The sequence below is a fragment of the Apus apus genome, chromosome 3, assembly GCF_020740795.1.
Source record: "Apus apus isolate bApuApu2 chromosome 3, bApuApu2.pri.cur, whole genome shotgun sequence".
Taxonomy (NCBI): domain Eukaryota; kingdom Metazoa; phylum Chordata; class Aves; order Apodiformes; family Apodidae; genus Apus; species Apus apus.
This window is the reverse complement of record NC_067284.1, coordinates 55,704,288-55,731,502: the sequence shown is the minus strand read 5'-3', so window position 1 is coordinate 55,731,502 and position 27,215 is coordinate 55,704,288. Positions and strand designations below refer to the sequence as shown.

At 39.8% G+C, this 27,215-nt stretch overlaps 1 protein-coding gene across 2 annotated transcripts; it reads left to right on the top strand.

Moving 5' to 3' along the window:
* The first annotated feature begins 441 nt into the window (after window positions 1-441).
* On the top strand, window positions 442-27,215 carry HNRNPLL (heterogeneous nuclear ribonucleoprotein L like). 2 transcript variants are annotated; one of them, XM_051613274.1, is made up of 13 exons: window positions 442-706; window positions 9,097-9,215; window positions 10,469-10,706; window positions 12,683-12,768; window positions 16,008-16,104; window positions 16,196-16,268; window positions 20,231-20,302; window positions 22,437-22,654; window positions 22,814-22,935; window positions 23,391-23,592; window positions 24,479-24,536; window positions 24,654-24,752; window positions 26,458-27,215. In XM_051613274.1, exons 1-13 carry the CDS (start codon window positions 545-547, stop codon window positions 26,511-26,513), a joined length of 1,602 nt encoding a protein of 533 aa, XP_051469234.1. In that variant the 5' UTR covers window positions 442-544; the 3' UTR covers window positions 26,514-27,215. The 2 variants fall into 2 exon arrangements, with proteins under 2 accessions (XP_051469234.1, XP_051469233.1); XM_051613273.1 differs by having other exon boundaries at window positions 442-742.

The window sequence follows — 27,215 nt, the reverse complement described above, 5'->3', positions numbered from 1 at the left end:
CTCTCCGTGGCCCGGGAGCTCAGGGCTGGGTGTGGAGCTGGCGGGAGCGGCCTTGGGGCTCCTTAAGGGCTCGGTGACCGGGGCACCTGCCGCTCGCAGCCGGGCTGTGGCGCCGGGAAGCAGACAAAGCTGGCGGGGCCTTGCGGGGGCAGGCGAGCGGCGTGAGGCCTTCCAGGCCGGGGGCGCTGGGGCCGGGCCCCTCAGAGGGGTGTCCCTCGGGCCCGAGCCCCGCCTGCCGGGCCCCCCCCCCAGCCCTCAGCCCGGGCGCGGTGACGGGCGTGCGGGGCCGGCCAGTGCCCGCAGCCGCGGCGCCCGATGGGCACGCCGGCTGGCCCGTCGCCTCGGCGTCTTCGCCCCCTCCCCGCCTCCGAGCCAATCGTGGCTCGGGTAGCCGGGGAGGGAGGCGTGATCCGCGCCCGGCGCGGGGCGGGGCGGGGCGTGTGCGGTGGGAAGGAGCCCGAGAGCACCTTTCGCGGTCGCCGCTGCCCTCGGGCGCTGTCCCCGCTCCCTCCTCGCCTCCCCCGCTTCGTTCCCTTTGGCGGCCATGTCGTCGCCGTCGTCTGGAGAGCGGTACGAGGAGGAGGAGGAGGAGGAGGAGGACGGCGCCTACGAGAGCCAGGCCAAGCGGCTGAAGCCCAGCGCCGCAGCCGAGGAAGGCGAGATCGAGTACAGCGGCGCGGAGGAGAGCGAGAGCCGGCGGGACAAGGTCCCCCCGCCGCGCGGGGCGGGCTTCTCGGGCGGGGTGAGGGACGCGGGGCCGGCGGGCTGGGCGCGGGGGATGCTGCGGGGGAGCGGGCCTGCCAGCCGCCCGCCCCGGGCCGGCCCCTCGGCGGGGCGAGGGTCGGGACGGCCCCCCCTAGGCTGCCGGTGCCCGGCGGGCTCCCCCCGGGGGCGGGAGCCCCGGCCCCGCGGCCTTCCCGCGGCCGGAGCCCACGGGTGTCTCCCCCGGGCATGGAGGCGCTTCCGGTGGGGCTGAGCTCCCCCCCGCCCCTTCTCGGCGTCGGGGGCCGGGAAAGGCGGGCGAGGAGCCCGGCCGGGTCCTACCCTGCCCTGCCCTTTCCTCCCCGTTCCCGGCGGCTGGCGTGCCCCGGGCTGCGCGGCTCCGCGTTCCTCCCCGCGGCTGCCCGCGGAACGGGGACTGCCCGGGCGTGCGGGTTTTGCAAGCCCCGAGATTGTCCCTGGGCCGGGGGCAGCGCGTTGCCGCCTCGGGTGCTGCCGTCGCCGCAAGTTTTGTGCTTGCCCTGTTGCTCAGTAACTATAGAAACGTAGAGCGGGGGAAGAAAGCGAGGCAGAGGGTTTCTTCCCCCCCCCCCCCTTCTGCCTTATACCTTTGTGTCTGGCAGCGCACAGCGATAAGGCGGGTCATAAATGATTGCCTTCCCTTTAAACGCGCTTGTATTCCTGTTTTCTCCCACCCACCCTCACCCACACAAATGGTAATTAGGCACGCTGGTTCGCTGAATGTTTTGGCCACGTCCATTTTATTCTTCATGAATTTGTATCTTAAGTATCAATAGTCCTCGACCTTAGTTTGGGCTAATGGTACTTTTGTGCCTACTCTTGGATTTCTGAGCTAATTTTTTCAGCTGATTGTAACCGTTTTTCGTCTTGATGGCTCTTTCTATTGCTTGCTTGAAAAAGCAGGATCGAGAAAACATCGATTTGGTGGCAAACCTTGAAATTTAGGATACCTCTGTTTCACGAATTATTAAAACGAACTTGCTTAGCAATGGGATGAGCTAATGAGAGGGCGTTTGCTGTCACCATCTCTCCATCGGTTAAACCTCTTGATGGATAGGGTACCTGCTCAATTAGTACAAAAGTTCCCAGATAAACTGCATCTAAGGTACATCCCTGGAGAGACCTATTTTAATTCTTACAGTTTCTTGTGGCAAAGCATCGTTTCTGTTGCAGTCTAGGCTTAACAATGTGCTCTGTCTTAAAGACCAGTTCTGAACCAAATCCATACCCTTGGTTATGTTACCTTGACATTTTGTCATGTAAGAGAGCTGGACATCGTGCAGAGTTTCAAGTAGGAACTGCTGTTGCCTTTCCTCTTTTCTGCAGTGTTTTATGAAATCAGCTAGTTTTTGTGGTTTTTTTTTCATTTTTTTCCTCCTTCATTCTGTCTTCTGGCTCCAATTGTCTTCATGTTTTCCTCAGTATCTCAGTTTATCCTAGTTAATGTGCAAAACACGCTGCCATTCCCCTTTAGGTAACCAGAGCACACAGTACGTAATTTTGTTTTGGATTTCAGGAATGCCATGTGCTGAGTCTCGTGAATAAAGAGACTGAAAACAATTGTGTAGCGCATCAAGAACGTGAGGATTTTTAGGCAGCCTGTTGTGCCAGTTGCAGCGTGCCTCGAGGAGATGCCTGGTCACTAACTCTGATGTTTTATTGGCAAAGCTGTATTCACAGGTCCTCTGTAAGAGAGGCTTGATAATAGGGATCAAAGTAGTTTCTTAAGAATAAGCTGTAACATCAAGCAGATATACGAAAAATTAATAACTGAGTGCTTTTGTTAGTCATTTTACATGGGGCTTTTAATAGCAAAATGCCAGGATCTGTTCATTAGAGTTAGTTAATGCGAGTTTAATATTTTTTTTTTCTCTAATAGATTAAACAAAGGTGCAGGCAACTTAGTTATTCTGTGTTGTATCTTATTAATTTCTCTCCAGGGAAATGTTCTTATGTTATAAAAGTTGCATGTGGTTTAGGGCAAAGACCTGTAAGATGAGGGTAGGCTGAGAGAAGGGGAAAAGTCTTAAGTATTCTGGGTTGCTCAGAAGAGATCAGAAGAGTAAGTGAAGATTACTGGTAGCCTCACTGTTTTTTTCCTAACATGCATCCTAGATTATTGGTGAACAGTACACTCAGTATGGGTTATATGCTCTCTTTGTGTAACAGCTACTTTGTAGGACCCTGGCTCATGGGTGGTGGGGTCTCCCTGCTGGACTATGTTAGTTATTGTGGTATTTTCCTATTCCTCTGGATTTGTTTCACTGGGTTGAGTAAGCCCTTCATGCCTCTTAAGTTTTGGGTTGGGTGTTTTTTTTTTTTTGTGTTGTTTGTTGTTGTTTTTTTTTTTTCAAATGAGTATGTAGAAGTCTGCATGTGAGATCCAGATGGGAAAACCCAACATTTAATTTTCTCTTCTTTCTCCTCTGTTTCCCGCTTGTGTGGACACTCCTCAAAGCCCAGAGGTGTACCCTCTTCCTTAAGGCTCAACTCAAGGCTGAGGAGTCTGGAGAGCCAGGAGTTGAGCAGCATATTGCCTGGGAGGGGGAGTAGGAAGTAGTTTTGCAGAAGTGTTCTGTGAGGGAGAGTGTTGTTTGGAAGAATGACTTTTACAGCAGCACTGTTGTGTGGTGGTGAAGCCTTGGCATGGGAGTCAGAATTGTGGTGCAGCAGAGGGTCAGGACTGGAAGAGTAGCATCCACCTGCCTTACTGTCTCTGACATACCTATTGTTAAATATTTCTATGAACTAAGGAACACCTATTATCCCCATCCTCACCCTTGAGGAAATGAGATGTAGTATCTAAATATACAAACGTAACTACCAGCTCTTGCAAGGTAAGATAAGGGTGTGAACTTGCAGCTCTCAGCTACTCTGGTGTAACTTCGGATGTGCGCTATTCTTGCTCTGTGGTAAGTGGAAAGCAGCTCGCTTCGCAACTCACTGGTCTCACGTCTGTCACAGGCAGTTGCAGCAACTGTAGCTAGATGGCTGTGAGTTCAGATCTTGACCTGCTTTTGCAGTTACTTGTTCATATATCCACTTCTTAAATGAAGTACATCCCAGAGATGTGTTATAGATCAAGTAAAAATCATCCTCCAGCCTTTGTTCTCCATCAGGAGAGTAACCGTTGCCTTCAGGCTAGTTCTTCTAGCACCTCTGGCTGAATCTCCTGATGATGCTGTGTGTTGTGTGGGGTGTTTGTTTTTCTAAAGGGATCCTCAGATTGTGATAAACAAAGAGGAAAAGAGAACAGTGTCTTGGTTTGAGCCAGGGTGAAGCCAATTTTCCTTCAAACAGTGACAAACAGAATAGAGTATTTCAGTTGGAAGGCACCTACAAAAATTATTCTAGTCCAACCGCATGACCATTTCAGGGCAGATTTGGAATTAGCAGATAGGGCCAGAGTGCAGGTATTCTGTTCTGTAGCAGTTGTAATCGTTGAAAGAATGCAGTGGTAGAGAGTGCTGGGAAGAGGTATGCATTAAACAAGAGAAACAATACCCCAAACTCCACATCCACAACAAAACTAGATAACCAGGCAGCCTTCCAGAAAATAGGGTGTGATTAACCTGAACCCTTGTCCTCTGCACACTGCTCCTGCTGCCCCCAAAACCAGCTGTCCAACAAGTAAAATAAAAATAAATTCAGGATATACAAAACTGGTATATTCTTCTGTTGCATGGATCCTTAGCTTGGTCTTGTTTGCTTGGTTCTTCAGAAACACTGCCTTAATTCACTGTGTACTGGAAGTACTGTTATCACTGCAAAGCTACAGGAATTCCAGGTGGGACAGGGGGAGGAGTCTCCTGTACTTCCCTAGTTAAGAAACAGAACTGTTCAAGTTAGGCATGTGTGATCAGCAGTGATCATGTACGACAGGGCAAAGAAGTAATGCTATCATAATGTAGTATGATACTACAGCCTAGCAGTTGATACTTCAACTAGCAGTTGAAGAGGTTGCATGAAATGCTGCGTGTCTGCTTATGAAAGCCTTTCCTCCTCAGACCATCCTCAGTGGGCAGAGCAGAGATTATTGGGGAATGTGTTGTGTACCTTCACCTTGCCTTTACAGCGTGGTAATTTTAGCTACCCTTGACATCCTGCAAGGCAGTTGGGTGCAGATCAGTCTATCATTAGGCATTAATGAAGTTTGGGGCACCTACATAACTGACAAACAACCTTTTGGGGCTTTCCCTCTGCCAATGCTGTCACATTTATAAAAGAAATTTCAGAGCATTTAAGAGGGATGTAGCAAGAGGAAAAAAATGAGAGTAAGTAAGGTAATCTGAATGGTGAGAAATAAAATAAGAGTATATTTAGGTAGCCGGGGGAGAAAATGTGAAGGAGTGCCATCCTTTTGCAGTGAGGAGAAAAAGAGAGACAGAGGAGGTATACAGAGAAACAGCAGAGGAGTGGATGATCCAGGAAAGGTGGTACAAATTAATAGAACCAAGGTGAATGTATGGACTGGAAAGTGCCTGGAGAAAGAATAAAGGACAAATTTATGTGCAAACAGTTGGTGAGAAATTCTCTAATTTGGAACTGGGGAGCAAGATAAACATCATCCTAGAGCCCGTGACAACTTTCTTCCTTTTCAGAATGGCAAATCATAATTTGTAAGCAAGAAACCAGTGGTATGTATAAAATGCTATCTAGAACTGTGTAGGTCACCAGAGAAAGAATTTTCAAATGCTGCAGCCATTGTTGGAAGCTTCTTGTGTTGCAATCTTACATGCGTGAAGTAAATTGTTTGTGCCTCACCTACCTGGTTATGTCGGCACTTCCGTTCCTGCCTCAGCTCTCTACGGAAGCTCTGTTTTGTTGTTAAGCATTTTGATGTTCCTAGCTTCTTTCTTGAGGGAAACCTTTTCTGTCCTCATTACTAGTCCTGAGCACTTAGAAAGGAAGTCTGTTTCCATTATCTATTTAATAATTGCATTTTCTGCCCAACTAATGAGTCTTAAATAAATTGCTGTTGAGCTTTCAAAAACCCTTAAGCCATATATATTAATGAGTACAGCAGTAAGGTTAGCTAATCTGTTCTCCTGGCTTTGGTGGATGGCAGGTGTCATGCTGGAGTTTTGCATTGGGCTTTAGTGTCATGAGAGTTGGAGTTACTGAAGGACTTCTTTGTAAGCAGAGAAATACTGGTGGTGGTGAATGTCTGTGTGAGCAGATGCTTTGATGTAACCTTTGTCTATGTGTGTGTGTAGTTCTCAAGGTACAGTGGCTGTGAGATCTTGGTTAAAATCCTATGTTTTTCATCTATGGGAAGAAATTATGGCAGCATTTGGATGAGTTGTATGTGTTCTGACCTTAGCTGTGGAAGATGCTTTACACGTGCAGACATGTTTGATTTTTCATGTGGTCTAGTGGTTTCATTTTTTCTTTTAGAGGAAATCAAGAATCATTTTAGATTTGCTTGGTAGTGGAGCTTGGTAGCTGCAAAACTTGTTTGATGATAATATGTGTGTCTGCCCTTTGTGAAGACTTTTTCGCACTCAAACATATGCCTGTGGCACATGTTCATGTTTTTCACCAGTATGTTCTGTGCTTTTTAGTTTGTGGCTTCCTGGCTCAGGACTGGCTTATGCTCCATTCTTGTGCTGCTGTTTATTGCTGCTCGTTAGAAACTATTTTGAGTAAAGCAGAAGCCCTCTGATTTGGCCGTTCATTGCCTCAGTGGTTTTATCTGTATTAATTAGTTTTTGAAATACCATATAAGCAAGTCCTTAATTTCATGGGCAGTTACTGAGATTTTGCTGAGATTTTTTAGGAGGAGGGTTGATGTGGTTTTTTTTTTATTATTCCATGCTTCATGAGCTTCTGTGCAAGTTTCTTTAATAGCAGCGGTGTTAGAACTTAATGATTCTTGCTAAGTACTATACAACACCCTACTAAAGGATGCTTTCTATATGCTGTTATGGCAGAAGGAAATTTGGTTTGGAAAGCCACATGTTGCTTTCACTACAAAAGAAAGCAGAATATGTATTTGCTGATTGTTTTCAGAATAATTCCAGTTGAAGAAGTGTGGACATCTGTATATGTGTCCTTTAAACTGGAAAGAGGGTAGATTTAGGTTGGACATTAGGAAGAAGTTCTTCACTATGAGGGTGGTGGGACATTGGCACAGGTCGCCCAGAGAAATAGTTCATGCCCCCTCCCTAGAAGTGTTCAAGGCCAGGTCAGATGGGGCTGTGTGCAGCCAGGTCTACTGGGAGCTGTCCCTGCCCATGCAGGGGGGTTGGAACCAGATGATCTTTAAGGTCCCTTCCTACCCAAACCATTCTATGATTCTATGATATGTGCATATCACTTATTTATATTGTTTTTGAATATGTAAGTATGAAAGTTGTTAACTTTTGAGAGTTTGTCCTACTAGAAAGATACATACTGAAGATACATAGATAGATATATATATATATATAAAAGCTTAAGTGGACTGCTAATAAATAAAATACACTAGCATATGCATGACAAAGAAACATGAACGGAAACAGTAATAGATTGAACTAGGAAGGGGAGAGAGAGAAATAACAATTTTATCACCCACTCTTTGAAAAGCTTGACTTGATGTATGGGGGTGCTGATTTGGTATGATCTCTCTTTGTAGTGAGTCTTTGCTTCAGTGAGAAAATAATTGCTTATTTTTGCCATCTGATTAGACAGAAATATTTTTAGTGCAATTTCCTTAATGCATTAAAAAAAAGAAAACAAAAGAAAAACATACCCCTAGCATTAACTGGGATCTTAATATAGCAACTAGTAGGCAGGACAATGAATAATTGATGTAATAACTTTTGATTGTTTTACAGACTTTATTTAAAGGTGCCTGGTAACTTAATGCCTTAGGGTAATGATTGCCAGTTTTTGTTTTAAGGTTTCCTTGGGTGCTTCTTTCAGCTTTGAAAAGTGTGTATGTGGGTAAAGAACGTATAAGCTGAAAATAAAAACTTGTGTGTAGTTCCTTCTGCAATTGCCTAAGTATTTGGAGATCAAATATTAACCTTTTATGTTTACTTTCATCACTGCTACTGCCATAGACCTCAGCTGATTAATTTGGTATATATGGAATCTTATGCAAATATCACTAATGGTGTTTTTCCACAATTGTCACAGCTCTTATTGAAATAAATCTGTTGCCACTTCAAATGCCTTCATACTGTAAATGAATAAAATGCAAGCCAAGTTTATGCACAGCAGATTATTCTGACATCTGACAAAATCTGAAGTGTTGGCTTTTGGTTCAAACAGAATGGTCTAATCCTCAAATTTAAAGAAAAAAACCAGAATTGTTTTGGGAGAGCTGTGTATGGAACATGGGAATTAAACACGAGACTCAATTTGTAGTTATCTGGAATGTTTTTTCCTTGAATCTGTAGTTCAACAGATAGAGAAGAGTGGAATGTCAGTGGCAGTAGTAGCAATGGTGGTTACTTAATTACTGGAGCTGAATGCTCCTTTGTGCTGCAACTGAGAATCTCTCTCTAGTTGCAGAAGATGCTGTACTAATTACAAAAAAGTGAAAAATCAACAAGACTTGATCTGTTAGATCTAACACATTGATGTACCTGGTAAATTTGAATGCATCAGCTTTACACTGGTGTTACATGTATGAAATTTGGGTGCTGGTAATGACAGTATATTTTAGTGTACACTTTATTTTTTTTATTTTTGCATATTGGCTTACATAGTTTTATTTTTTTTAAATCCTCGTGTCTTAGGAGTATGTACTGTAAATTTCTGCCCTACTTCAGGCTTTGCATAGAAGGATGAGGCTATTCCAACCCGAATTCTTCAGTCACACAATACTGATACTGTCTGAAGCAGTAGCTCTGAAAAATGTTCATAGCAGGAATTTTGTGTGCCAGTGTATGGAGGCTGAATCTGTTACTGGCAGTAAGCTTTGCGGTTTTCTGATGGCCCTTCTTTGTTCTTGCTTTTCTATCCCACCAGCCTGTCTCAAAATGAATACTGGCATAAACAAACAGGAAGAGTGTCAGAAATACTTTCTCTCTTGTGCATGTTCAAGTATTTTTTTTTTTATGCTTTTAATGACTAGGGTGGATGACCTCCTGTAGTTCAACCAAGTGCTAAATGGGCTTTTTTTTTTCATAAAGAAAAATCTTGCCTGTGCAAGCACATTAATTAAATCTGCAAGGCATTTTAAGTAGACTTCAGCAACTGAACTTGGCAACCCATTGGGAAAGAAAAAAATTACTTTAAATGTGCTTGTACATTTAGATGGCTGCTTCTGGACACAGTGTAGTTTCTGCCAAATATTTAATTTTAATTAATGATAGCAGTATTTCATGTTCTATGTTGAATTTTAAAATGTTGTTTCATTGCTAGGATGCTGGGGGAAGTCATCACAAAGTCTCTGTTTCTCCTGTTGTCCATGTCCGAGGGCTGTGTGAATCAGTTGTGGAAGCAGATCTTGTGGAAGCTCTTGAAAAGTTTGGAACCATATGGTATGTCAAGTATAAAATAGTGTCTCTGGGCAAGTTGGAGTATTAATTAAGAGTCTGTTGGACCTCTTTAAATACATTACAATATCCATTTGAATCCAGAACTTGGTTAATAGTAAAGCATTAAGATTTGCTAGCTTTGACAATTCTGTGTTTCTGTGCATGGGAAGTCTGGCCAAGCAGAGCTACTCTGTCTGCACACCCTACTGTCTGTCAGGCTTCAGAAGCACAGCTAGTCCTGGCCTAAAAACAAGCTGTAGCTACACTGAATTGCAGAGCAGCATGGTGGTGATTGTCTTGAACATACCAAAAATTAGGATGGGACTCAGAGCAGACTATGCTTTTTCCTATGGTTTCATATGGAAGGTGTACGATATGGTAGGACCTTCAGAATGAGATGATTATTTAGGAAAAGTGCCTTTAAAGGTCATATAGCCTAGAGGTTCCTCATCTGTGAACAGAATAGTAGAGGTGAATGGTTAGAGCCACCTTATTCTGAGTTTTGAGTGCTTCTTTTTGGAAATGTGCATTTCTATTCAAGTAAATGAATGTATTGAAGTAAAAAAGGGTTTTGTAAATATTACAATAATATTTTTCACTGCCGCAGTGTTCACATAATTGAATTGTATTTGTACCAGTATCTTAAAATAAAAAAATAAAATTAAGTGAACACAAGCTTGTTCAGGAATACAAATGGGTGTATTTTAGCATGAGAGTTTTACTTTTCAAAAAGTAACAAAGTTTCTTGACTTTGTGTCTGAATTTGGTTAGCTAGAATACTTATATTTACTTCCTCTGACATAGTTTTGTGTCAAAAATAGTGTTTTAAATTTTATAGCAACAGCAAATACGTTTAACGTGTCGGCTTTCAATGTGTTGTATAATTTGCATTTACTTTGATCCTTTACCTCCTAAATGACTCTAGCAAGGTTGTTGTGGGGTTTTTTTAGTATCAATTGTAATTTAGTAAATTATTAACTATTTGTTTTATTAATTGAATGTTTTTATGTATTAAACTTCTTCTGGAAAACAACTGTTTATTACTTATTTAACTTATAGCTGCATTAGTTTTGTGCAAATGCTTTAGGAATGTGTTGACCAGGTTTGGGAAACACAAGCAGGGAGAACTACCTTCCTTTCACGTCCTTTTTAGGAATTGTTTAGAAAAAAAACATAGCAGGTGTGAGAGTTACGGGACTTTGGAGTTGTGTTGAGTAAGCATATAGAAAAACTTACTGTAATGTTTCTCTCACAAGCTATGTCATGATGATGCCATTTAAGCGCCAGGCTCTGGTGGAGTTTGAAAACGTACAAAGTGCGAAGAAATGTGTAACCTTTGCAGCAGATGAACCTGTGTACATTGCTGGACAACAAGCCTTTTTCAACTACTCAACAAGTAAGAGAATTACTCGGCCAGGAAACACTGATGACCCATCTGGTGGAAATAAAGTTCTCCTGTTGTCAATTCAGAATCCTCTCTACCCAATTACAGTGGTATGTTTAATATTTTTTTTCTTTCTTTTTTTTTTTTCCTTAATGGAACAACAAAAGGCAGGGAGCAGCTGTCTCTGTTACATTATTGCTATTGCGTAGTATTGGTTAAAACTGTACACTGTTGATTTGAGTCAGGAATTAAATTCAGGTACCAAAGCTTTACAACATCTTCACAGAAATATCGTGTATGTTCTGGAAAAAAGGTTTTTCAAGATTACTCAGTCTTGTACAAGTATTTTGCAATACATTTGAAGACTGTTGTGGTCAGGATTTTGAAATGCTTAAGTTGCTACATGCTTCTGAAATATTTCCAAATGTGTTGCTACAACATCAGGAATATTTAGCTTTTAGGCTCTCAGTGGTGTATGTTTAAATAGCAAGTAGTTTTTCCAGCAGGAGGGGTTATTTTATTGCAATCCTTCATTCATATTTCCTTTGTGGAAAGTTGAAACCTTCATTTGTTGATTATCAGCTCCAGTTTGATGGAAAGTTCCTCACTTTTAGTTGGGCTGATGTATTTTACTTTTCAGTATTTCAAGTCATACCATATGTACAGTTGCATCCTAATTTACTGCCATCTGTTCATGGCACACTTGCATGTTTTTTTAATGATAGAGATATTTTTGCTAGTATTTAAGAATGTGTGTTTTCTGAAGCATTGAATGCTTTTATTTTTCATAGAGATTTTATAGTACATGTTGAATTGCACAGAAATATTTCAGGAAAACTTTCAAAAGTCTGCTTTAAGAAAACTTGCAATATGAGCTTAAGTTAATTGTTGTTCTTAAGGAAATATGTGGGATAGTAATAATCAATCAAAGTGTTTGTGTAGTGTAGAACCATATAACTTAGTGCTTGCATTTGTTTAGTGTGTTGTATATTATGTTAGCAAATTGACTGAAACTTAGTATTCCTGAAATGACTTCAAGCAGTCAGTTCCATATCATGCATTTTGCTTCACTGCATTTGGAAATATCAGTAGGTTTTTGCCCATTGATTCATTTGTGGTTGGTGAATTTTCTTTTTCCTGTTAGTTTTCCTTATAGAAAAGCATGACAAATGTATGAGTTGCTTTTTTGTCAGTGTTTAAAAATATACCTGCTTTGAGCTGTGTGAACAAATCCACTAAGTTAAAGTATTATTTGCTTGCAATTGTAATACAAACGTTGGAAGCTGCATTTCCTTCATGCATTTTGAATTTGGCTTGCATAAGCAGCTGAGTTGAATATAAATGCCTAAGAAAACTGGTAGCAGAAGCATCTTTCTCGGCTAGGAGAGTTTCATGGAAATTCTGAGGATTAAGCTTCTAGCACAGTAATTGTTTTTTGAAAACAAACCAACAACCAACACCACTACCCGCCCCTCACCCCCCCAACTATTCTTTCACACTGTCCCAAACCAATAAGCAGTAGAAACAGACGTATTTCCCAAATTACTTGCAAGCACCAGAGCTCATTGAAGACAGCAGAGACTAGCAGTCATAGCAACTGGGAAGAGCAGTTGTACCCATAACAGCAAGGAATGTGATGAGAAAAATAAACATTTTGCATTGGCCAGCGGGTTAAAGAAACAGTTAACTTAAGAATATCTCATTTTTAATGACATCTGCATTATATATAAAAAAAAAAACACCAAAAAAAACAACAAAAAAAACCCCTGAAAAACCCCCAAAACCACAAAGCCCAACACTACCTCTTCCTCTTCAACAACATTGAAGGTACTTGTTAAATTAATGTTTGCATGAGTATTTATAATACTGTAAGTCTTTCCCTGGTTTTCAGATTTGACTGCCTCTACTATACTAATCCATTAAAATGCTATTGATGAATGTATAAGTTATACAGCGAGAATTACAAGCGAAAAGTTAACAAGCCTTTTTTCTTTGGCATTCAAATGTCAACACAAGAAAATGTTCTGTGAACTTGAAGTGTTAAAAATTTCATATCTGACCAAAACATTTTTTTCTTCTTCCTTAGGATGTCTTGTATACTGTGTGCAACCCTGTTGGGAGAGTTCAGCGTATTGTTATATTCAAGAGAAATGGAATACAAGCTATGGTTGAATATCCTTTTTGAGTGTGCTTTTGCTGTAGGTTCTTGGCTGCAGGTGGAGTTTAACAGGAGAATGTCAGAAAAATACTGTGTAATTTTGAGGCCAAATTATTTTTTTTAATTTTTGAGACACGGTAATTCCTAATGTTTATGTTTTGGAAGAGAAAATAGCACTTGCACATCTCGTCTTGATAAAAAATCACATTGTCAACAATGCTCTTGATAACTATATTTATAGCTGGCCCTAAGGCTAATAATTGCAGAGATTAAATATGTCATAGATTTAACAAGACATTACATACAGTTTTCATGGCTTCTGCTTGTGTTGATACTCAAGAAATGGGTAAGGGATTGCAGGGGTGCACTTTGATTTCTTCAGACTCTTAAAATAGTTCTGGTATATTACGGCTTGTCTTAGTATTCTGACTTTAATAAAGTATAAGACAAACTTAGGCCTGCTTGACCCACTTTATCATGTGTTGAGGAAATTCCCTGCTTTGTTATCCTGCTGTTTACTTTATTTGTAACATCAAGTTGTACATAGGATGAATGTTCAGAGTTGTTAATGTGCTACTGCGGTCTGCAAAGTGCAAAGTCTGATATGATTATGCCTTAGTTTATAAAACTCTGATAGCCCTCTTCCTAGAGAATCATTACCCTCCATTTCTGAGCTGTTGCCTGGACAACATTGTATGAAAAATCTCAAATTATTTTGCAATTTCAGATCCTACTGATGTGGTAGGCTTTATTAGTGGGTCACTTTTGTAACATAAGACGTAACCGGTGGCTGCACTGATGATTTGCCAGGCAAAAAGAATTACCCTAAGTTACATAAAAGCAAACTAACAGCTGTTTTTCTGTGCAGAAGACTTAAACTGTGTGTCATAACGGACTAGTTTGACTTCCTATGATTGTGTGTTGAGTTTGTGGTAAGTGGTACTGTCTGCATCAGATGACTCGGGGGTTGTTGTTATTATTGGAGAAGTAAGGAGGGAGGCTCAGCAGAACTGCTGCCTTGGACTTCAGGAGGGCAGATTTTGGCTTGTTTAGGAGACTGGTTGACAGAGTCTCTTGGGAGGAAGCGCTGAAGGGCAAAGGTGTCCAGGAAAGCGGGACTACTTTAGAAGGAAATCTTAAGGTTGCAGGAGCAGCCCATCCCCTTGTTCTGAAAGATGATCCGGTGGGAAAGAAGGCTGGCTTGGCTGAGCTTTGGTTGGAGCTCAGGAAAAAAAAGGAGAGTTTATGGCCTTTGCAAGACAGGACAGGTGACTCGGGGGGACTACAAAGATGTCATTATGCTAAGCAGAGAGAAAATCAGACGAGTCAAAGCCCAGCTAGAACTTAATCTGGCTACTGCTGTCAAAGACAATAAAAAAATGTTTCTATAAATAGCAAGAAAAGGAGAGTTAGGGAGAATCTCTATGCTTTATTGGATAGAGGGGAAACATAGTGACAGAGGATGAGGAAAAGACTGACCTACTGAACACTTTCTTTGCCTCAGTCTTTATTAGTAAGACCAGTTGTTTTCCAGGTAACCAGCCCCCTGAGCTGGAAGGTAGGGATAGGCAGTAGAAGGAAGCCGCTGTAATTCAAGGGGAAATATTTAGCAACAAACTACACCACTTAAGACACACACAGGTCTATGGAGCTTGGTAGGATCCACCCAAGGTTACTGAGGGAGCTGGCAGATATACTCACTAAGCCACTTTCCATCATCTCTCAGCAGTCCTGGCTAAGTGGGAAGGTCTCAGTTGACTGGAGGTTAGCAAATATGACACCTACCTACAAGAAGGGCCAGAAGGAGGATCCAGGGAACTACAGGCCTGTCAATCTGACCTTGGTGCCAGGGAAGGTTATAGACTGGATCATATTGAGTGTCATCACAGAATACAGAACAAATACGGAACAACCAAGGCAATCAGTCAGCATGGGTTTATGAAAGGCAAGTCCTATTTGGCTAACCTTCTAGGACAAGCTTACCTACTTACCGGATGGGGCAAAGGCTGTGTATGTTGTTTATCTAGGCTTTAGTAAAGCCTTTGATGCATTTTCCTGGAGAAACTCTATGCTCATGGCTTGGATGGGTGTGCTGGTTAAAACAGTGGCAGGGTGGCTGGGCCCAAAGTTGTGGTGAATGGAGTTAAATCCAGCTGGCAGCTGGTCACAAGTGGTGTTCCCCAGGGCTCAGTGCTGGGGCCAGTTGTGTTTAGTGTCTTTATCAATGATCTCGATGAGGAGACGGAGTGCGCCCTCAGTAAGTTTGCAGATGACACTAAATCACTCTTAAATTCCACAGTAAACCTGCCATCACCTTGCAACAAGTTGGGCTGCAGAGATGTGGTAAAATACAAGGGATATGCTAGTGATACAGTCTGCTTCCAAAATTTCACTAAGTTACATCAAAGATTGGCACAAAATGTCTGGTCTGCTGCAAGGTTCAGGCTTTCTGGCAGCATATGTTACTGAGGATGTATGAAATAATGGATTGCCATGTGCCAAGGCTCAGGTACTTTTTTCTGCTAGTCATAGAACTAATCGTGGAGTGTGTACAGGTTATGAAATAACCTACATGTTGGAGCATGGTACATGCATCTGCTCTGAGCAGTGGATTTAAAGCAATCTGGTTGTGTGTTTTGATGCAGGATGAATATTTGTTCATTCCAAGTATCTGTTTTGTGGTGATACTTGGGTAACAAGCTAAAAAGGGTGTGCTTGCTCTTATTTCTTTTTGCTGTAAAGTGAGTTCATGTTCTCCTTACCCACAAGACTCTAGTTAATTCTAGCTGAGAGAAGGGATGCATTGTCTTAAGTTAGTCCTTCTCACCCCCAAGCTCTGATCCCTTCCCAAATGATGCAGCTTGAACTTTCCTTTCAGACCTTCCCTGCAAATATTCTCTGGGCTTGCTGGTCACTGTCTGTGTCTTCTGATGAAAACTACTAAATCCACCAGAATTATCTTCTTCCAAACAGCATAAGCTCAGAGTATAAACAAAGCTTCTGTCTATATAAACCACGCTGAAGAATTTGCTGATTTATGAATGATCTCATGTGCTGCTTACATCTCAAGAACAGATGTTTAACATAAGTTGAACCCACGTATACTTGTTGGTCATTTTATATTAGAGTTTGTATGGAGTTCTTTTAAGGCATACGATAGTGAGATATATGCAGGCTACAAAAATAAAGCCATATTGGAAGAAAGGGACATGAGTGAGATGCCTGGGAAAAAAATCCTTAACACGATGTGTATGTTTGAGTCGGTGTTTTGTGCCCAGAAGGCAAAAGCGGCACTCAACGGAGCAGATATCTATGCAGGATGCTGCACCCTAAAGATTGAATATGCAAGGGTAATGCTTGGACCTTCTCTTTGGATTTTTACTAGAAAAATACATATACAATCAAGACTTAACCTTTTCCACTTTTTCTTTATTTGAACAGCCAACTCGACTCAATGTCATTAGAAACGACAATGATAGTTGGGACTACACTAAACCGTATCTGGGCCGACGAGGTAGGTTTTCGTACCTTATCGCTGTAGATGTTTGACTGTACTAATGCCAATCCTTTATATGTGGTCAGGCTGTATCACAGTAGTCATTTCAAAGCCATTGCAGCTGAAGTCTGTGCTCACACGTCAGGAAATTAACCCTGAGCCCTAGTGCCCCCTACTGCCGTGTGCTTGAGCCACTTAGTTCAACAAGGAGCCCACACCTGCAAGCACCTGCGCAGTTCTCAAGGACTTGCATTTCTCCAAGCAGCTCTCTCTCTTTGGAGGAGAGGAATCCTGGTACAGACTATTCCTTACAAACTACAAACTTGCACACTGCTTCTCCTTCGAAAGGACTCTTCTTTTTTTTTTTATTTTTTCCCCCCCTATGTTGGACGAGCCATTAAGAAGGATAGAGGACTTCAGCAGGCTGACTCTACACTTCATCATGCACCACATCGGCATCAGCAAAAAAACCCCACCAAACAAACAAAAAACCCTCTGAAAAAAACCTCAGACTTGCAATTCACCTTGTCTGCATACTGCATGCACCACCACCACAAGTTTTTAAAGGAGGACACTTTCAGTACTTCAGATTTGTATGGGATGAATAACTTGATAGACTGTACCCATTCTGTTCAAGTTTGTATGTATGATGGTCTTCCCTTAATTACAACTGAGAAATTTAGAACCTCCAAAATTAAGAAACTTTCTCATTGATATCATTGACGTTGTAATCTTTTTATTACTTGCTGTATGTGAGAGTTGCATTCAGTCTTCGTGCAAATACTGTCTAGTAGAAGGACATTGAATCCTTATCTGTAGATAGCTGGAACTGAGTAGTGCAATTCAGCTAAGTCCCCTAATTTATATTTAAGTATTAAAATAGGTAGATTCCTAATTGGTACAGGCATATTGTCTCTTGAGTACTCAGCTGTAAAAATCACCAGAGCTTAACTCACGTCAGTGGAAACTATGACTATATATGTAAAGACAAACTGCTGTGTAGCCAAACTCCTGTAAAGTGTTCATTTAAGAAAAAAACAACAAACAACCCTGTAACTGTTGAGTGCAGAGTTCAGTATCTTATGTACAATAATGTGTGCAATGTAAAGTTAGAAAAGTGAAGACAATGTGTCCAAGATAGAGTATGTACTTATCAGAGGCTGAGAACCAGAGCTTTGACCGTCTCAAGTGATACACACTTTCAGAGTAATTCTGCAGAGATGCTGGGCTTGTAAAACTGTTGTACACCTACAAACTTAGGGCTCGAATTTTCAAAATGAAGTGCTTGTAAAAAGTTAACAAGGGAGCTACAGTATTGGTTGCAGCTTGTAGATTATGACTATCTGTCTCAGGATTCAATATTTTTTTCTCAAATTTCTGACTTAAAAAAGGGATTTCAAAGAAACCCACGTGCAAGAAAAACATCTGAACGTTTGAATTTGAAAAATCTGAAGACTTAATTTGATCTTCATATCTTTTGATCATTGCAATGTTTGGAAACTGACTGGTAATGTTGTGCATCTAATTGCATTGTGTAATTGGTCTGCAGATAGATATGGCTGTATGAACTAAGTGTTCCCCAAGCTAGAGAAAACAGTGGAAAATGAAAACTTAGGATAGGTACGGCTTGCTCCTTCTCAAGAATTCTCATCCTACTCTTTTGTTTTCCTTTTGCTACTTTGACAGCCTGTCTTTATTTTCTATACATTGTTCTACTACACGTAAGAGGAAAAGAATTAGACTTGTGTTATATATATCTCTAAATATAATGCTAAATTTCGTATATAATGATTTTTCATTTACTGTGGCCCACATCCATTTATCTAGAAAATGGGAATATAAATTGTTGAATGAACACTGAAATGTACTTGACAAAACTGAAACCTAGATCAATTTTGCCCATGAAATAATCCAGGACTTTTTTTTTGAGAGAGAGAATTTTTGTATTTGTGCTTCAACTTACTCTTGCAGCAGCATTGTTTGGCTTTTGAACTTAATGTCACCTGAACTGCAGGGATCTGACTGCAGCAAAAAAGATCTTTGCCCAAAGGAATTTCATTTTGAAGATGGACATGCTAACACATCTTTTGAGAATTTATACTCCCCTCCCCCAAATCTTAGGAAGGAAATGCATTTTGCTAATTATTTTTTTTCTTAAGTCCTGTTTTTAATTCTTTATCATAACAATTTAAAGACTTCCCCATGGTATTTTACCACTTAAGAAAACTTCCTAACAAGTGCCTGCTGCTATGAACCCATATTACATTAGATTGAACCAGAAAAATCACCTGACTTTTAATATTCTAATTGCTTTTGGCCAGAAATTTCAAACTGTAGTTTGGTGCATTTCTTTTTGCAGTAACACCAGCATATGTAGTGATTCAAGGACCTGATGTAAAAAAAAAAGCCGAAAAGCAACAAACCCCAAGCTTAAACTAGATTATAAAGAGTCTTTCCTTTCAGAATTATTTTTACCACAGATCAGTTCTCATGTTTCAGTGCCTGTTTGCACAAGTATTTGTACTGGCACAACTGAAGGACTGTTCAAGGAAGGAACAAGTATGGGGTCAGGAGAGAGCTGTGGACTGCACCATCAGGAGGTGGAAATACTTGTTAAACTGTACTCCTAGAATTATTTATATGAAGGATGTGGTCCTTTTACTGTATTACTTAACTGTGTGCAGATTCAAAGGACTGGAATTATAAACTTGATTTTTCGGAAAGATTATTACTGCATACAGTTTAAATGCTCAAAATACTTGATATGACTGCCCATTTGCTTTCTAGAGCCAAGAACCAGAGCTGTTACTCTGAAAAGGGAATGGAAAACAAAAACTTGTCAAAAGTAATCTGTCTTTTATGTGTTTGAAGGCATGCAGCACTGTTATAACTTCAGGCTTTATTGCCAAAGTAAATATCTGACTTGGAGCCCGTCTTCAAAATCCTGAGCAGAAAGGGCGAATGTGTTTTCATCTTCCACTGTTGTGTTGTATAATGCAAATAGTTCCTGTTTTTCAGGGGAATTACCTCCAGCTGCATTGGGCTGGAGTTGCCATTTTCAGCAGTCATACTTAATTTTCCTGGGAAAAAAAAGTTTTAAACTGATAAATGTCTTGCCCCATCTTTTCAACGTGGCCTGGTTAATTGTGAGAAATCAGTTGTTGCTTACCACAAAGAAATATAGAAGTTTAGGTTTTCTTTGTCATGCAACATGGATCTGATTTAAAAATACAGCTTTGGCTGTGATGCTCTGCTTTCCTCCAGCAATGTAGACCCCTTGCTTAACTTTATATCCTAGAGAACTGGGTTTTCTTAAAGTATTGACTGTTGTTTTAGTGCATTATTCAGTGGTGTTTTTCTTCAATTGAACTGTTATGTGCTGCTGATAATACAATAATGTACAATCCTCTCAGCACGCCCATAAATCAGTAGGTGTTCTGTAAATATATATGTACACATATGTAATGCTCTCTGTTTACTGATTATGAAACCATGTAATACAGGTTGTTGTTGGCTTATGCTGAAACTTCTTGAAAGAAGCCCACTTTGAAAATGTGTTGCTGTTGAAGCTAATATTATGATTCAGGTACTGTCTTTCAAAAGTACTGCATTTCAAATTTATTTTAAGAGACACATAGGTAAATCCTGCTGTATGGTGTTATCTATACTAATGTGTGGTGTCTATTTAGGAAAACTATTGGGTATTTCTATAAGCTTTAGATGTCTGCATCTCCTCATTGGCCACTGCCCCAAATCAACTTAAATGCAATTTGTTATACAGATGGCAGTCTTTTAATTTTGGTGTCCCAGGGTTACAGCTTGTGGTTCTAGATGTATAATGAATGAGAAATTGATTATAACATTAACAAGGATTCAGATTACTTTTTTGCTTCTTAAGTAGAAGATTTATGTCTTAACTGGAGAAATCAACAGCATAGTTGTGCATACTAAACTGTTTCCTTTCCCTTCCCACATGTTAGACAGAGGGAAGGGCCGCCAGAGGCAAGCTATTTTGGGAGAGCATCCATCATCATTTAGACATGATGGTTATGGTAAGTAACATAGGATTACAGGTGGTTTTGATATCTTTACTTGTTATGTGAACTTCGAAATATTCAATCAGTGCTTAACTGTGGACCCCTACAGCATGAGTAGTTCACTGCTGTGCTGTATGTGTGGTGCTGCCAGTCCACATTCTGAAAATGCTCCTGAGTCACTGAAATCTGTGTGCATTTATTGCCCTGCCTCTCCTTTCTTGGATAGCATCTGGCTCTACAAATTTATTCCTTGGAAGAATGCTTGCTTTGCAGTTGCCATCACCCTAGCAGTGAATGGAAAATGACATCTGTACTGGGAAAGCAGTTTGCTTCTGAAAAATGCCAACTTAGTTTGATCAGTGAATTGATGCGAGAGAGCTCTGTGATGTTCTTGTGTGCAAAGCTGTGAATTGTGGGCTTTGTGTTTCTTCTGATTTAGTTAATTCTGACAAGGTACATCTATGTGGCTGTATAAGAATAATGTTTTGGAGTTAATGCTCTAAGGAGTTGCAGTTGTTACCAGTACTATCTGTAAATGAAGATCTCCTGTCACTTTGTGTTGGACCAGGACCTCAGGGTTGAGAAACTCATGTCCCCAGTTAGATGTGACTTTTATACTTTACTCTCCTAAATGTCAAGTGCAGTGTGATTGGTCTTGCCTCTTTCTTTGCTATTTCTTTGTATTTATGATATTTTACAGTGTGGGTTGACTTTCTACCTACTCTTTCCAAAGGTTCTTTGCATCTCCAGAACTTCCAAGTTGTACTTGGAAGTATTCACTGATGATCTTTTGCATTCTTCTGATATACCCCTTCTCCCTTAAGTAATGTGGCTGTCTCCTCCTGTACCACTGTCTCCCTCTTATTCCTGTTTTTTGATGAGGAAGAAAAAGACAAAGTTTCCTTTTATACTTGGCTTATATGAATTTCACATTATTTTTGTCTCAGAAGAACAGGGATCTTCTCCTTGATCTGTAATATTGATATTTTCTACAAACAGAAGTATTGCTTACTAGTAATGTCTCTTCATTCATTAAAAAAAAAAAGGAAATAAATTGTTTATTTCAGTGAAACTTGTATCTTTACCTGTAGTCAGAAAGTGGGAAATAGGACAGCTTAATTTTGCATTAATACAGGGGTTTAAGCAGTCATGTTATTTCCAAATTAACTATTTGTAGAAAGGCAGTCTTCTGACTTAACCTTTTATCTCTGGAAAAGAGCTGTGTTATATCCTCTGCTGACCTTTGGCTAAAAGTTAACTGATTTTGGTTTGTTTTCCCTACTATGTAGTATTCTTTTTTTGGTGCCATGTAACTGAGTAGTTATTATAACATTGCTGAAGGTTTATTTTAAATATTTTTTCTGATAGGTTTATGTTCAAATATTTTGCATGGTGCAGGGAAGATACTATTTTTATAATTACTGAAATACCTTTTTTGACTTGTGTATAAAAACAATTTCATGAAACATCTCCATTCTACTTGTCTGGTAATATAGGAAAAGACTTGGAACAATAAAGAAAATAGAAGAGGGTTGGTTTTTTGGATTTTGTTTGTGTTTTTTTCTATTTTCTTTCTTTCTCTGGTGTTCGTTCTTTCTTTCTCTGGTGTTCGTTCTTTCTTTCTCTGGTGTTCGTTCTTTCTTTCTCTGGTGTTCGTTCTTTCTTTCTCTGGTGTTCGTTCTTTCTTTCTCTGGTGTTCGTTCTTTCTTTCTCTGGTGTTCGTTCTTTCTTTCTCTGGTGTTCGTTCTTTCTTTCTCTGGTGTTCGTTCTTTCTTTCTCTGGTGTTCGTTCTTTCTTTCTCTGGTGTTCGTTCTTTCTTTCTCTGGTGTTCGTTCTTTCTTTCTCTGGTGTTCGTTCTTTCTTTCTCTGGTGTTCGTTCTTTCTTTCTCTGGTGTTCGTTCTTTCTTTCTCTGGTGTTCGTTCTTTCTTTCTCTGGTGTTCGTTCTTTCTTTCTCTGGTGTTCGTTCTTTCTTTCTCTGGTGTTCGTTCTTTCTAATTGGAAAAAGAATTAATGGAAGCTGCTGTAAGCTTGTCATGCCCCATCCTATGTCCACCCCCTTAAATATGCATTATGTATAGGGTTTAATGTCTGATTAAGTAGTGAAGCTTGTTTCAAATGATACCAATGCATGGTCTTCCATCTCCTTAGGGTCACACGGTCCTTTGTTGCCCTTGCCAAGTCGATACCGAATGGGATCTCGGGACACTCCAGAACTCGTTGCTTATCCATTGCCTCAGGCCTCCTCCTCCTACATGCATGGTGGAAATCCTTCTGGGTCAGTTGTCATCGTTAGTGGGTTGCATCAGCTTAAGATGAACTGTTCAAGGGTTTTCAACCTGTTCTGCTTGTATGGAAACATTGAGAAGGTAAGGCACACTTTAGTAGAAACTTGGAAACCACTATAGTAATCCTAATTGTTTTGAAAAAAAGCCTGACTGAGATGGTGTAAAATGTTTTCTAATAACTTAGAAAACTCTTGGTTGGGCTGTTTGTTGCAATGGCATTTTTTCCTATATTTACCTTAGGTGAAATTTATGAAGACTATTCCAGGCACAGCACTGGTTGAAATGGGTGATGAGTATGCTGTGGAAAGAGCTGTTACACATCTCAACAATGTCAAGTTATTTGGAAAGAGACTTAATGTCTGGTAATATATTTGTGGATTAATAGCCTACCAGTGGGCAGATGGAATGAGGTTACAAACAGGCAATATGCTGCTGTTCTGTTATCTCATTGTTGGAGTTTTTACTGCCAATTTGCAGCTATTGTTTATTTATTCCTGTTCAGCATTTTATTTATTATTGTTTTATTTATATTAGTAAAACATATTTGCATTACATGGATTGGCTACTGATAATCTGTATTTCCTAATATGTCTTCTCCATCCTTTCAAAGTTGTTGGGTTTGTTTGTTTGTTGTTTTTTTGGTTTTATTTTTTGAGGAAGTGTGAAACCCATCCCATCTTGTTTTCTTTCTATTTAAAATTGTTGTAAAGAAATATCAGCTCTCTTCTGGTTAAATCAATAGTCTGTGTGCAAAGTATGCAAGTCTTAATTATTTAAGAAACTTTTAACTATAAATATATGTATCCTTAAATCCCAGTGTTTCCAAGCAGCATTCGGTAGTTCCAAGCCAGATATTTGAACTTGAGGATGGCACGAGTAGTTACAAGGATTTTGCCATGAGTAAGAATAATCGCTTCACCAGTGCTGGCCAAGCATCTAAGAACATCATCCAACCACCCTCTTGTGTGCTTCATTATTATAATGTTCCCCTGTGTGTAACTGAAGAAACATTTGTAAAGGTAGGCAGTTGCAGTGGCTGTGACAGACAGTGTTTTGGGACTCTACACTAGCTTTACACTGCCCTACTTTTAAAAATAAATAACTGGAGTAGTTACAACAAGTGGATGAGAGCTGTTTTTTAAAATAGGTCTGTAGCCTCTCTACATAGAAGCTGCTATATTTTCCCAATTCTGACATTATTCTCTCCATATTAATTTTTTTAATGTGAGAAACAAGGTCTTGGAAATAGAAATCTATTGACTCCCTGAGATGGTTACTCTTAATGACTGCTAGGATGTTTCAGAACAGTTTGCAGAGTGGAGTCCTAAATGGGCTCTGGATGCTTAAAACATACAATTCTGTGCCTCTCAAGTGGAGGTAGTGGTAAAACTTATGATAGTCCAGTGAGTTATTTATCAGTTCAGTAAAAAAGGTTTTGTTTTTTTTTTTTTTTTTTTTTGTTTTTTTTTTGTTTTGTGTTTGATTTTTTCAGGCTCTGTCTGAAAGTTAACTCTGGTTCATGAGTGGTGTACTTGGATGTATAACTTCTGAGCTGCTGCATTGAAGTGGGAATGTGAAAAAGAACTTGTTTTTATTTAAATATGTTGTCTGAGATAGTAGTGGTATCAGTACTATAAACAGGTTTTGTGCCTATAAAATCATACTCATCATGGGACAGAGCAGATACAGGAGCCTTGTTTCGCATACTGTAGAATCCTGTTCTAAAGAGTTACCAATCTAAACATTTTTTTTAAATAATAATAATTTGCTATAAATTCTTGGAAGCTCTCTTAAAGAGTCAGTATTATCATTTTTGTGTGTCTCTTCCAGGATCTTGGAATTTTTGCTAATGTGTATATGTGCATTTTTACTGGAGTTTTACCTCTTATTTTATTTTTGTGACAGTTATGTGAGGATCATGAAGTTCTCAGCTTTATTAAATACAAAGTGTTTGATCCAAAACGTAAGTCAGCTTTCACCTATTTGGGGAGTTATTTGAATTCCACTTATGATAAGGGCATACAATGTCAGGAGATGTTACTGATCCCCTCCTTCCCTTTTTTGCTTCTCATTTTGACAGCTTCTGCCAAAACACTGTCTGGTCTGTTGGAATGGGAATGTAAGACAGATGCAGTGGAAGCTCTCACTGTACTTAATCACTACCAGATAAGAGTCCCAAGTAAGTAAATTTTACTGATTTTACTTCTATACATTTCTTTCTTGTTTTCTTCTGGGCTGATACTGCCTTTGTAAATGGTGAGGCTTCTGCAGCTAAAATCTGTGTTGTTCTTATTATATGCATATATGCTTTATTTAATGAATATACACACACACATACTCTATATATTACAGTATATAAATATAAATTTATGTATATAAATATACAGTATTTAATCTCTACTTTGGGTTCCAATAGTTTCTATCTAAACATCACTCTTTCTTAGTTTTTTGATTCATCCTATAGAACTCAAAATATGGACTGCAACTTTGAAGTTGCAGAAAGAGGCGGGGGGGGAAAAACTTGGTTTGGGACAAAAAGAAGGCTGGCAGGAACAGCATTAAAATCCATCTTCATCAAAATCAAACCTAATGAATAATATCTTACTGAAGTTTTTTGTATCTTTCACAATAAATGCAGATAAATCTGCCATATTTTGGGGCAGAAGATTCTTTAAGTTACACAGCTTCCTGCTGTAAATTAACTGCTCCAGCTGTTGGTTCTGTTTCAAATATGAAATTGTGAGGCCAAACTGAGTTTAGCTCTAAACCTGTAAGTATGGAAGGGGAGTTCACCTGCTAAACAAGTACATTATAGGTCAGATCTGCACTGGACAGTTAAGACAGTTTATTGGAATAAGTGGAATTTTGTTGGGTATTCACAGACATAACTTTAACATTAGACACTGGGCTGGATTTAGTTGGAACTACCATCTCCAAACTATTATCTATTTGTCTCCCTGTCAAGTTTTAATAGTTTAAATCTTTCCTATCCCTCTCTCCTGTTTTGTCTACCTTCTCAATAATAGACTGAGATTATTTTAGGGGCAAAAGAAAGATTGTATTGATAACATACTGTTCACAATTTCACATTTATCTCAGTTTGGAAAGGTGATAACAGCAGAAGAACTTAGTCTTTCAATACAAAAAAGGCAAACCCTAGTGTATAATCAAATACAACTATCACAGGGAAATACAATATTTTAAAACAAGGACTGCTGGTTAAGATTTGGTGTAATAAGATTGTCTCAAGTTGGCTGAACCAGGAGGACATATGTTCCATTACCTGAGAGGCTAATCTGTGCAGCCACCTGTGGGTCTTGGCAGTCTTTCCAAATAGGGAGGTGGTTTTATGCTTTGCTTTCTGGAGAGGCCTGAAGGATGTGCTGGACATCCTGCTGTTCCTTTTCTTGGTCAAACATATGTAAATGCCATCCAGTGCCACTCTTGTCTGTGACAGAAATGTCATATTCTACGTCTTGACTCGCTTAAATATCAGTGCCTTCTGTCCTTGAAATTGCCTGTTAAATACTACTTCTCTAAATAGTTCCACCCTTTAGTTAGCTATATTAGCTCTGCTAGGAAGATGGACAGCAATAATGGTAAAGTCTTGTGTATAGTACAACATTTGGAATTCTGTCTACATTCCTTTGTGAACACATCTATCACTTTGTTTAAATGTCATAAAAGCTGCTGGTAGACTATCAGTAACACCTACTTACAGGTCATCTGGTGTCTGCACTCCACTGGCAGGGGTAGGTGGGGAAGTATGAGCCTTAAAGCTACAAAATCAGTAAACTTGTCAGATGATGCAAGATTATCTTGATCAGCAGAAGAGTTATGCTCAGTAAAACACCCTGAGTATGTTACGTGTTGTCTCCTAACAGATGGCTCCAACCCTTACACCCTGAAGCTTTGCTTCTCTACTTCATCCCATTTATAGAGAAGAGGACAACATGTTAAGAGCTGCGTTCACCCTGATTTGCAAGTTTAAAACTACACTTCATTCACCAAGCTCTAAAGTGGTTGTTCTAATGTTGCCTTGTTTCAACTTAATTCTAATATCTTTTATCTTGTTTTATAATAAATGGATGTTCCTTCATAAATACAAAACAGATTTTTTTCTTCTTGCCTCTGAGAAGTACATGTTGTAAGCTTCCTACAAAGTTTGTATTTTGTTAGTGTATCTTCAAATGTCTAAAGAAGCACCAGTAGCATAAACAAGATTGTTTTCTTCCATACATGAAATGTATTTGCATTTTCGGTAATGTTCAAGATTAGCAAGTATTTTTCCATTTCTAGTCTTAATTGGCAGGTAGAATTATTACATCAGAATTTTAAATGTAGAACTTGTTTTTCAGTATGTTAAGTAGTGAAGTATGTTGCAATACTAAAAAGCTTGTATTTATAGAATGCTTTAACCAGGTTAATGTTGCACATACCGAATTTTTAGTAGTATACACTTGATTTATAGTTCAGACAAAGCTAATGTAGAAAATTAAGTATGTACATGTGTATGGTGTGAATTCATACTTATTTAAAGTGGTTTTGTTTTTTAAAAAACTATTTTCCGTTTGCATTAGCATGATGCCATCTATAGCTAGTCCCACCATAGGGGCCTTTTCAAATTAAAATTGCAAGCCTG